This window comes from Armigeres subalbatus, chromosome 3 (genome assembly GCF_024139115.2).
Source record: "Armigeres subalbatus isolate Guangzhou_Male chromosome 3, GZ_Asu_2, whole genome shotgun sequence".
Lineage (NCBI taxonomy): Eukaryota > Metazoa > Arthropoda > Insecta > Diptera > Culicidae > Armigeres > Armigeres subalbatus.
In genome coordinates this window covers 415,569,117-415,581,727 of record NC_085141.1, presented here as the reverse complement: position 1 = coordinate 415,581,727, position 12,611 = coordinate 415,569,117, and the positions used below count along the sequence as shown (strand labels likewise).

Genomic DNA, 12,611 nt, shown 5'->3' with positions numbered 1-12,611 from the left:
TGGAAGCTTGGAACATGGAATTGCAAGTCGCTAGGTTTCGCAGGTTGCGACAGGATGATCTACGATGAATTACATCCCCGCAACTTCGACGTCGTGGCGCTGCAGGAGATTTGCTGGACAGGACAGAAAGTGTGGAAAAGCGGGCATCGAGCGGCTACCTTCTACCAAAGCTGTGGCACCACCAACGAGCTGGGAACCGGCTTCATAGTGCTGGGTAAGATGCGCCAACGCGTGATTGGGTGGCAGCCAATCAACGCAAGGATGTGCAAGCTGAGGATTAAAGGCCGTTTCTTCAACTATAGCATCATCAACGTGCACTGCCCACACGAAGGGAGAGCCGACGACGAGAAAGAAGCGTTCTACGCACAGCTGGAGCAGACATACGATGGATGCCCACTGCGGGACGTCAAAATCGTCATCGGTGACATGAACGCACAGGTAGGAAGGTAGGAAATGTATAGACCGGTCATCGGACCGATAGTCTGCACACCGTATCGAATGACAACGGCCAACGATGCATAAACTTCGCAGCCTCCCGCGGAATGGTAGTCCGAAGCACCTTCTTTCCCCGCAAAATATCCACAAGGCCACATGGAGATCACCTAACCAATAAACGGAAAACCAAATCGACCACGTTCTAATCGACGGTAAATTCTTCTCCGACATCACGAACGTCCGCACTTACCGCAGTGCGAATATTGAATCCGACCACTACCTCGTTGCAGTATGCCTGCGCTCAAAACTCTCGACGGTGTACAACACGCGTCGAAGTCGGACGCCGCGGCTTAACATTGGGCGGCTACAAGATGGTAGACTAGCCCAAGAATACGCGCAGCAGCTGGAAGTGGCACTTCCAACGGAAGAGCAGCTAGGCGCAGCGTCTCTTGAAGATGGCTGGAGAGATATTCGATCCGCCATTGGTAGCACCGCAACCGCTGCACTTGGCACGGTGTCCCCGGATCAGAGAAACTACTGGTATGACGGCGAATGTGAGCAGTTAGTGGAAAAGAAGAATGCAGCATGGGCGGGATTGCTGCAACACCGCACGAGCGCGAACGAGGCACGAAATAAACGGGCGCGGAACAGACAAAACTCGATTTTCAGGAGGAAAAAGCGCCAGGAAGATTGAGACCGTGAAGAGACGGAGCAACTGTACCACGCTAATAACGCACGAAAGTTCTATGAGAAGTTGACCCGTTCACGTAAGGGCCACGTGCCACAGCCTGATATGTGTAAGGACATAAACGGGAACCTTCTTACAAACGAGCGTGAGGTGATCCAAAGGTGGCGGCAGCACTACGAAGAGCACCTGAATGGCGATTTGGCAGACAACGGTGGCGGTATGGTAATGAACCTAGAAGCACGCGCGCAGGACATGCGACTTCCGGCTCCGAATCTCCAGGAAATCCAGGAGGAGATCGACCGGCTGAAAAACAACAAAACCCCTGGAGTTGACCAACTACCAGGAGAGCTGTTTAAACACGGTGGTGAAGCACTGGCTAGCGCGCTGCACTGGGTGATTACCAAGGTTTGGGAGGATGAGGTTCTGCCGCAGGAGTGGATGGAAGGTGTCGTGTGTCCCATCTACAAAAAGGGCGATAAGCTGGATTGTAGCAACTACCGCGCAATCACATTGCTGAACGCCGCCTACAAGGTACTCTCCCAAATTTTATGCCGTCGACTAACACCAATTGCAAAGGAGTTCGTGGGGCAGTACCAGGCGGGATTTATGGGTGAACGCTCTACCACAGACCAGGTGTTCGCCATACGTCAGGTATTGCAGAAATGCCGCGAATACAACGTGCCCACATATCATCTATTTATCGACTTCAAAGCCGCATATGATACAATCGATCGGGACCAGCTATGGCAGCTAATGCACGAAAACGGATTTCCGGATAAACTGATACGGTTGATCAAGGCGACGATGGATCGGGTGATGTGCGTAGTTCGAGTTTCAGGGGCATTCTCGAGTCCCTTCGAAATCCGTAGAGGGTTACGGCAAGGTGATGGTCTTTCGTGTCTGCTATTCAACATCGCTTTGGAGGGAGTAATACGAAGGGCAGGGATTGACACGAGTGGTACGATTTTCACGAAGTCCGTCCAGTTATTTGGTTTCGCCGACGACATTGATATCATGGCACGTAATTTTGAGAGGATGGAGGAAGCCTACATCAGACTGAAAAGCGAAGCTAAACGGATTGGACTAGTCATCAACACGTCGAAGACGAAGTACATGATAGGAAGAGGCTCAAGAGAGGTCAATGTGAGCCACCCACCACGAGTTTGTATCGGTGGTGACGAAATCGAGGTGGTTGAAGAATTCATTACTTGGGCTCACTGGTGACCGCCGATAACGATACCAGCAGAGAAATTCGGAGACGCATAGTGGCTGGAAATCGTACGTACTTTGACTCCGCAAGACGCTCCGATCGAATAGAGTTCGCCGCCGTACCAAACTGACTATCTACAAAACGCTTATAAGACCGGTAGTTCTCTACGGACACGAGACCTGGACGATGCTCGTGGAGGACCAACGCGCACTGGGAGTTTTCGAAAGGAAAGTGTTGCGTACCATCTATGGTGGGTTGCAGATGGCGGACGGTACGTGGAGGAGGCGAATGAACCACGAGTTGCATCAGCTGTTGGGAGAACCATCCATCGTTCACACCGCGAAAATCGGAAGACTGCGGTGGGCCGGGCACGTAGCCAGAATGTCGGACAATAATCCGGTGAAAATGGTTCTCGACAACGATCCGACGGGAACAAGAAGGCGAGGTGCACAGCGGGCAAGGTGGATCGATCAGGTGGAGGACGACTTGCGGACCCTCCGCAGACTGCGTGGTTGGCGAAGTGCAGCCATGAACCGAGCTGAATGGAGAAGTCTTTTATGTGCAGCACAGGCCACTCCGGCCTTAGTCTGAAAATAAATAATGTTGATGTTTACCGCTGAAAGTGCCTCGCGGTGGAAAATCGGACTCAGTCCTGTGTGATAAATCACTTCACTCATTTGAAACGTGTTCAGATTTCAGATAATTTAACAATTTGTAAAATGTGCATAAATATTCAATGACTAATATTCAACTGAATATTGACTGTCCAGAGCCGACTATGAATGTGTCGGAAGTGAACTGACAAATGAAGAAAAATGGACTTCACCAAAAATTTTCGATTATTTTACACTCTGCTTCCAACAAACCTCCTGCAGCACCAGAACACCATCGTTGCAGGGTTGCTGTCTAGAATTCTTGAAACAAGTCCTGCCCATCGTACCCTTCCGGCTTTTGCTACCTTCTGGATACTGGTTTCGCCGTAGAGTTGAGCGAGCTCATGGTTCATTCTTCGCCGCCACACACCGTCTTCTTGCACCCCGCCAAAGATGGTCCTAAGCACTCGTCTCTCGAATACTCCTCCTCGAGCATTGTCCGTGTTTCATGTCCGTAGAGGACAACCGGTCTTATTAGCGTCTTGTCCATGACACATTTGGTGCGGCTCTACGCGGTCTATACTGTCGTATGCCGCCTTGAAATCAACGAACAGATGGTGCGTTGGGACCTGGTATTCACGGCATTTTTGAAGGATTTGCCGTACAGTAAAGATCTGGTCCGTTGTCGAGCGGCCGTCAACGAAGCCGGTTTGATAACTTCCCACGAACTCATTCACTAATGGTGACAGACGACGGAAGATGATCTGGGATATCACTTTGTAGGCGGCATTAAGGATGGTGATCGCTCGAAAGTTCTCACACTCCAGCTTGTCGCCTTTCTTGTAGATGGGGCATATAACCCCTTCCTTCCACTCCTCCGGTAGCTGTTCAGTTTCCCAGATTCTGACTATCAGTTTATGCAGGCAATTGGACAGCTTTTCCGGGGCCATCTTGATGAGCTCAGCTCCGATACCATCCTTACCAGCTGCTTTATTGGTCTTTAGCTGTTGAATGGCATCCTTAACTTCCCTAAAGGTGGGGGCTGGTTGGCTTCCATCGTCTGCTGAACTGACGTAGTCATCTCCTACGCTGCCTTGACTTTCACTGCCTGTACTCTCAGCGCCATTCAAATGTTCCTCGTAGTGCTGCTTCCACCTTTCGATCACCACACGTTCGTCTGTCAAGATGCTCCCATCCTTATCCCGGCACATTTCGGCTCGCGGCACGAAGCCTTTGCGGGATGCGTTGAGCTTCTGATAGAACTTGCACTCGCACTCCGCTTCTTCCAGGCTGCGTTTCTTCTCCTGACAAGGAGGGTCTGCTGTTTCCGCTTCTGTCTATAACGTTCCATGTTCTGCCGAGTACCTTGCTGTAGCGCGACTGCCCGCGCTGCGTCCTTCTCCTCCAGAATCTGTCTGCACTCTTCGTCAAACCAATCGTTCCGTCGACTTCGTCCCATATACCCGACGTTGTTCTCCGCTGCGTCGTTAATGGTTGCTTTGACTGTATTCCAGCAGTCCTCAAGAGGGGCCCCATCGAGCTCACCCTCTTCCGGCGACGCTGCCTCGAGATGCTGCGCGTATGCAGTAGATGATGGATAATTTTGGGTACAGTTTAACCATCACCAGATAGTGGCCAGAGTCGATGTTAGCGCTGCGATAAGTCCTGACGTCGATAATGTTGGAGATGTGCCGTCCATCAATCAGAACGTGATCGGTTTGTGATTCTGTCTGCAGTGGTAATCTCCAGGTGTACCGATACGGGAGGCTGTGTTGGAAGTAGGTGCATTTTTTGATACCAAAATCTTATCCGCGGCTTGTTCCTCGAGGGCCACTGATGTCAAGGGAACCCACATACGATTGGCACACACGCCGATCTCAAAGGTTTGAAGGTGTTCCGAATAATGCGTGCATATATGAGCAACGAACTATCATCTTGAAGGTCTGCTTATCATCGGCTGTTCCCCTGTAAAGACTGAATGCATTTTGGAGTTTTAAAAATACTTCCGTTGGGTATTGACAGGGAGTGATTCTGTTGGAATGCCTTCTACTTCTTTGCCCTCGGGACATCAGAATCATTTTCTCGGAAACTTAGGAAACTCGGATTTAGGTAGCTTTATTAATGTTGTACATTATATTTCGATATCATCTGGATCCTTACCCCGAACGCTGATTTCGAGCAACATAGTGTGAAAATCATTCCATTCTTCACCAACTTATTCAGAAAGGATAGTTTTTTTTTGTCATATAATGACTTGAGATCTTCATCACAACACACAATTTCTAAAACCACAACTTCATGATAAATTCAAAATAAAAATAGATTTCTACATAGGGGGAATGACGGCTTTGGCAAGTTTTGTTCTATTATTGGCAGGGGTTTTTTTATGACTGATTAGGCTCAAATTTGGCCTAAGCATTCTTTGCATATCAAAGAATATTGTGGCCAAATTTCATAAAATTTGGTCGACAAAAACCCCCCTGCCAATAATAGAACAAAACCTGCCAAAGCCGTCTTTCCCTCTATTTATTTTTTGAAGTTGAATTTGAATGGAAGATGAGATTATTTTTTTGAAAACATTGACAGAAAACTTCATACCGACCGCTTTCAATCAAAGCCTACTACACTCTATTTGAAGCCCATTTAGAAAAAGTCAAAACATCTAATATTCAAAAATCGTGGATCGAGATATTTTCATTTTTGGACACTTATGGGCCAAACACAATGGATACGCACGCAAACGTATCCTTTGTGTTTGGCCCATTAATGTCACCAGTTAGTTGACCGCACTTCGAAGGGTGGACTTTGATTGAAGTTACCACTGATGAGAAGAGAACGTGCAACGTAGCATTGCTGGTTACAACGTTGAAGGGTATGTCTAATCTTATATCGTATTTTAGAGAAATAATTCGGAAATTTTGAGTAGATCTCCTTCTCAGAGTTTTTCAAATGGACTCCCCCTGAGGTAGTCTCAATCGGGCAAATTAGACGCGTCGTGCGGTCTCCGAATAGAGTGGCGCTTGAGTCGCACGATTTTTAAGAGCATCGGCCAGCGCTGACTACCCTGATAACTACTTTAGTCATCAAGGCTTTCGTAGATTGGCAAAAAAATTCTACAATATGCACTATCAAAACACTCACTACCCCAATTCACCACCCTCTTGCTTTTGATGTCGATTCCCTCCATTTAAAAGTTGGATTTTATTGACCCTACGAAGTATCGCAGTGCCTCCAAACCACTGCACTGACAGACTCATTCTAAAGCATCCGATACCGATTTCGAAAATCAATTAATTGCCTTAAAGGAATCATGTGTAAAGAACTTTCAGCAATTTTAATGATCTTTCAGCGAGTTCTAAATGACTTTACAGATTTCATACGATGATCCAGTAAAGGTCAAGGCTCTGGAAGGTTCCTTACATATTTTGCAAATAGTAAAAATTCCACTAAATTTCAAATCTTTCCAGGGGCATATCCCCGAATTCTTCTTGCTATTTAAAGCATCTAAATCTTACTTTTGAAGGAGATTCAAAATCATATTGGAATGTAAAATATTGCACATTTTTTTCTTAGTGTGATAGGGGCGCCCAAAACAGATTTCGCCAAGGGCGCCGGGAACCCACGCTACGGCTCGGGCTACATACCATGAACATCCTAACGAAATACGCTTCAACCCCGTTGAAAAATAGAAACATGGAATAATCAAGTTACCCTTCTGGGCCGACAATCAACTTAGAATAACAAATTTTCATGTAAAAATTGCAACTTTTTCCCTTTTTGCCGGAAACTGAAGACTGAAAGTTTTCGAGGATACGTATGGCTTTAATTAAGTTGTTGTTGCAATGAATTTCGTTCATCCCACTCAGAGTTACGATTTTTTTAGGGGCAAAATCATGACGAAAACACTAAATCGATTTGAAGCACACCTAAATTTCAACCAATTGAGCTAAAATTTTCATCAGAAGTCTATCTTAGCATAAGAATTGTAAATACCAGTTGACCGATCGATTTGAAAAAACTTTTTGAAATTTGAACAGATCTAATGCACATACATTATGTATACCTGCACAATCAAGCAAACTGTGTAAATAAAGTGAAACCAGTATTTAAAGTTTCGTACATATATACAAAAATCGTGTACGCCTTTTTGGGCGACATCATCAAGAGGTATTTTTAAACTTGTTTCTTTCTGCCATCTCGAACTTCGGAAACAAAATTATTTGTTTCTGACATAGGTCTGCTGATATCATTATCATCATAAAATTCTCTAATCGATTGTTTTATACTGTCATCTACAGTGTGGTGCTGAATCATTGTCAGGCGATAATAATTGCAATTTTCATGTGAAAACTTTCACGTGAAAACAGTAGGCGAGTTGTCGCCGGCGACAACTTCTCAAATTTTGTTCTCAAACGATAATAAACACAGAATTTTCATTCATACATTAATCTTTACTAATATTATCTGATTGTCAACAGTCCCGTTATATCTTCTATTTGGCGGTATGCTTTCATGGTAGTTAGGAAAAAGAGTTCAAAATGTAACGGTAAATGCTTGAAATCAAGATACGATTTTCAAACGATTTTTAATCGATGGCGAGTTTTTATCTCTTGATAATTTAAAAGTAAGATCGCGGGTGAGTTAGATCATCCTCGATTTTTTGAAAATTTGATTTTTCCCAACCTTGGTCATCTATACCATGTCCCTTTCTTTCATTGGTGGTGTAAAGAAAAAGAATACCCTGGTTATCAACAAGGTTCTTTACCTCCTTACAATGTACATTGGTGCCTAGAACTCTTCTATGATTATATAGATATTGGAAGGTAAAGGCAGTAATATTTTTTATTTGATCGCTTACGACTCCGTGGTACTTATGAGAGTGTCACTGAGTCGGGGACATCTCATCAACTAAGTACTGAGTCAACACTTCCTTCCCCTCCCAAGTTAAAGTGAAGATGGGCGTGGCCAGGAGTAGTAATCTCCATTCTTTTGTGATTTTTTATCCTAGATTGAAAATCTATTCTATTCAACCGTCAAATAGTTCTCGATACCAAGCGAGGTGGATCGATCCTGTGGAAGACCATTTGCAGACCCTTCGTAGATTGTATGGCTGGTGATGTACAGCCATGGACCAAACTGAGTAGTGACAACTTTTATATACATAAAGAGGCCACTCCGACCTAAGTCTGAATAAATAATAATAATCTTAATATAGATATATACTCAGTTCATTCAGCTGAGGAAATTAAATATTCCGATTATTCGAGTCGTGGAAGCAAATCTGCAGAATGCAATTATTTAAAGCAATAAACCATCTTCATTCGTATCGTAGATGTAGTATTGGGGTGTCTCAAATTACTATGATACCGATCCCCTCTACGTCCATGGCGAGAAGATTCAGTTCAGAATCTGGCAGGCAGCAAGTGACGATTTATGCGTGTGAGTTCTCCGCTCCCGTCCTCTAACCAATGCCATTAACTTCCCCCCACCGGCCGGCAGGCATCCCGAACCCAGGAGGGCTTGATTTGTCCGTTCGAAAATAAATTTCTCCGTTTCCTCTTGCGCATTGTTTTTATTTTTGTATTAATTTTATTATACACAGTTGGGTCATCGTGGGTGCGTTCCGAGCGGGTAAGCGAGAGACTGAGAGTGATTTGTTTACAATCAATTTTTATTTTGTATACAATAGAGCTAACTCACGCACATCCTTCGTCTGGGTCTTCTGCTCTCGAGGCTAAGGGGACCGGAGGAAAAAACAAAAAACAACACATGGCAAGGTGTGGAATTTTTTCAGTCTAACAGTAATGCAGAGTACCTATATGCTAATTTTAGACCAGAACCATCAGTTATTCGGCGATGATATTTTATAATTAATAATGATCTCGTTAGCAAAAGAAAAGTTATTGAAATTGATTATTTTCCGGAATTTCCAAACGATAACGATTTTTTACAGAATTTCCACGGAAAAATATGCAAAATTCTTCGGAATTTTCACGAGAAATACATTAGAATTTCCACGAGAAATTCTCTGAAATATCAAAAAACTATTGCCGCGGCTGTATGTTGGTTGGAATATGTTGGTTGAATCCACGTAGCACGTTACAGTTTGGACTTTTTGATCATGCTCCGTATCGTTCCAGAACAAGAAAATAAATGTCAACAATAGAGGGACTCTGGTGTTGTGTTTATTGACTACAAAACATCATTCCACTTACTTGATTACGAGAATGTGTAGGGAGCCCTATAGCACAAAGTTCGTTTCTAATTAGAATTAAAAAAAATGACTTTTGAGCTAACGTTATAATAGTAAATTGTTCATGAACTAACTGTTTTCTGTACTTCGGAGATCCTAGCTAAGATTGAAAAAAAAAAACATTATATTTTTCGAGTTGAAAATCAGTTTGCTACTTTGCATGAATCTCTTGTGTTATTGTGCATCGACCGTAGAGGTAGAAGAAGATGCTTTGGCTGGCATAATTGCACTGGCGGTACTGGCGTTGGCTGTGGTTGGGGCCATTTTCTGTCGCTTGACCCAGCACAGGATGTTAACCCAGGCAAAGGCACAGGAACCAACGTACACGACGCGAAACTTGGGAGGCACCAGGAGGAAGTTGAGCGTTTGCGCTGGCATCCAGAACAGGCAAGAGCGGGCAAATGTTGGCACAAACTTTTGCTTGCATTCCTCCAGGATGTTGGATTGCCGTTCCATCAGGGACATCCCTAGTGAATAATTTGGATTGAGAAAACGAAATTATGGAATCAATAGAGATATGAACCTGATTAAGTACATAAACAATTTCATATTAATTAAGATCTTATAACAAGTTGGTCACCTGTGAAGAATATCACCAACAGTGGCGGCGTCAATATAAACTGGTCCAGCAGTAGTTTCCTCACAATGATCCGTTTGGCTGTGCCTGGAAAGGTCCTATCTAACCATTTGTACCTGGTAACCAATAACACAATTTTGTTATTTTGGATTCATTGTCTTAAGTTTAGCACACTGCTGTTGGTCAGTGAACTACGGTATTGCTAATTGACAGTGACGGTGCAATCTTTGTATGAGCCATTTACCTTCGCTGCAAAAACTATTCCTGAGCAATAGTAGATGTGAGTGAAATATGATTAAAATCCCATGTTTTATGGTGCGATGGAAATGAATGTCCATGATGAGTCCCATCTGATGAATGATATGGTTTGTTCATAAAAGAGAAGATTGTTGTCGTAATAAATATGCATGCAAAAAAGACAAGCAAATTGAAAATATTGATTAAATCCTATACGAAATCGATTCGACCACGAGAATCGTTTAAATTTTAAATTGGAATTCAACACCCACCAATTATAGAGAATCGGCGAATAAACGAACGTCCCCATGACGGCATAACGTCCCAGTGTTGGTTTATCGATATCCTGTGGGGGATCAGTCTGAAACGAGCCAAAACGGTAGTGAATATAAGTTTGTCCGGTAAGTAATCATGAGACGTGTATGTTACCAAGAACTTTCTCGTTATTGTTTGCTGAGAAAATTCTGCCCCCACGTACAAGCTTCCGTATACAAGCCCATTTCCAGCTAGTGGATGTTTGTTAAAGAAGCTGGAAAACGCTCGCAATAGTTGTGCCATTGTTACTTTCTAAAAAGCGTTTGTAGTAGATATAGTAATTATTCAAAGAATCATTATCTGCGAACGAACTTACCTTCCTTTATTTTTAAATTGGGCACTTTGGGTGGAAAGTAAGTTGGCAAGTGATGGTCCTAGTTTTAAAAGACTATTGAGCTACTTCATGAGGGTGGACCTTCTATTATGGAGCTGAATATGGTTGATCAGCACTGTTTCAAACACGGAAGCTTGGTGGTATCGATGAACACATTGCCACTGTTCACGATATCTGTAGCATCATAAAAAATCATACTTTAAAGCGAAAATTCTTTGGAAACAACAAAATTCTTTTTTACTCACCTTGCAGTCCAGCCGGAGCCGTGTCGAAGAAATCAATTTTTGCGCTGCTTGTCTGTGCTTATAGGCCTATGTACGTTCTCCACTAGAACATGGATGGTATGCTACATGTGTGACCATGCGCATTAGCTTATTCGATGAAAATACCAAACAACGTTTCCCGCGTTTTCCACTGACAAGCGCTTATTAATTTCGTTTTTGTTTTGATCCTCTGGTTCGTAAAATCAGATTTTCACTTCTGTCCCACACAAATAACACTTCCCAGGAGGGGAATTTCTGGTGCGACAACGACAGCGAAAGCAATAAGAAGCGCGGAAAATTTACGACGGTTTTTCGACTTTTTCCTCGACCTTGGTTTGGTGGATCCAACTGTCAGCACGCTTCTACTAAACTCAAACAGGTTGTTTTCGACAGAGTGTGATGTCTGATCTGAACTGTTTTATTGTGCGACCGTTTGGCGACTTCTGTGAATGTTCTAATTGGGGTGCACTGCCGGTAGAAATTTTTATTCCTATTTCTACAGAATTCATGGATTCCACACGGTGCCCTATTTTATCATTCGGCAATGTTCGAATTCCCTTATATACGTGTATGGTGGAGGCAAGAGTGTAAACATATCACTGATATTGTCGGGACTATGCTTGGCCACAGCCGTCGGTATCAATTGATTTTAATCAAATGGGACGTTTTTATTATGGAGAAGATTGTTGTAAATTGTTTTCGCTTCAGTTGGGACAATAGTCTGCAAAGCATGGGGCGTGCGGTCGTTTGTGCGCTTTCGCGATTATGAATATATTTGATCAATGTTCTTATATGTATGTAAGTCATATTTGCAAACAGCTGATTTATTATCGTTTGGCGATTGTTCGTAAACACTGCTGTAAAGTGACCCGATTTTTCTTAGGCCAATCCGGGGCACTTTATGCATTATATGTTTTGAAATCTTTTCAAATCGCTTCAACAGAGATTTCTATCCCATCAACCTATAACACCTAGCATTATGCTAAAGTATAACATTAATTAGAAATAAAAATAGTAAGAAATATTCTACAAACTACACCCAACCGGCGGTTGTTAGATTTTCTAACAATTCTGTATAAGAATCTAGCAAAACCTGTATAAGAACTGGGCATATGCGAAATTGTTAGATTCTTATACAAATATTGTATAAGAATCTAACAATTTTGTAAGCTTTTCTAACATTGTTTGTATAAAAATCTAACAATTTCGCATATGCCCAAATCTTATACAGGTTTTGGTAGATTCTTATACAGAATTGTTTGAATATCTAACAACCGCTGGTTGGGTGTAGACATCGTTGTTGTTAGTGGCGCCGGTTGTCAGAGCCGATAGTATAGTATGTTGTATACTATATGAGTGATGGTCTGATTCCCGCTCTAGTCGTGAAAACCCTTCTATAAGCCTAGTGGGTATTGCCCGTAGTCCGTTATCTTATGTAAGCGTTCAGCCTGTATCTGAACAGCAATTAATTGAGGACGGTGAAATTGTCTTTTGTAATCCTCGTCTTAGACGTTTTCTTGATTTAGGGATGTTCCAGATTTTATACGTTTTCTGATATCCCATTTTTCCAAATTCTGAAGCTCACTCAGATCCTTCCGCTTCAGATCATTGTTACGACCTAAACTTTTCAGAATATTTGCGATATTTTTAATTCCGTAAAACAAACAAATTCCTTATATTTCCACATTCTGTAGGCCTCCCAGGTT

General features: G+C 43.1%; 1 protein-coding gene across 1 annotated transcript; it reads right to left on the bottom strand.

Annotated features, from left to right (window-relative positions):
- Positions 1-9,080: 9,080 nt before the first annotated feature.
- Positions 9,081-11,379, bottom strand: LOC134224248 (mpv17-like protein). Its single transcript, XM_062703573.1, has 6 exons — positions 10,888-11,379; positions 10,625-10,816; positions 10,423-10,560; positions 10,266-10,354; positions 9,760-9,872; positions 9,081-9,646 (listed from the first exon to the last, which is right to left on the bottom strand). The coding sequence occupies exons 3-6, from the start codon at positions 10,549-10,551 to the stop codon at positions 9,354-9,356; spliced, it is 624 nt and encodes a 207-aa protein (XP_062559557.1). The 5' UTR covers positions 10,552-10,560; positions 10,625-10,816; positions 10,888-11,379; the 3' UTR covers positions 9,081-9,353.
- Between the last annotated feature and the right edge of the window lie 1,232 nt (positions 11,380-12,611).

Bases quoted from the DNA above. Each gene is read 5' to 3' on its own strand.
- LOC134224248 (XM_062703573.1), bottom strand. From the start codon at position 10,551: ATGGCACAACTATTGCGAGCGTTTTCCAGCTTCTTTAACAAACATCCA. The intron at 10,355-10,422 runs GTAACATACACG...GGCTCGTTTCAG, and splicing joins CAATAACGAGAAAGTTCTTG to ACTGATCCCCCACAGGATAT. The intron at 9,873-10,265 runs GTGGGTGTTGAA...ATTGGTTACCAG, and splicing joins TCGCCGATTCTCTATAATTG to GTACAAATGGTTAGATAGGA.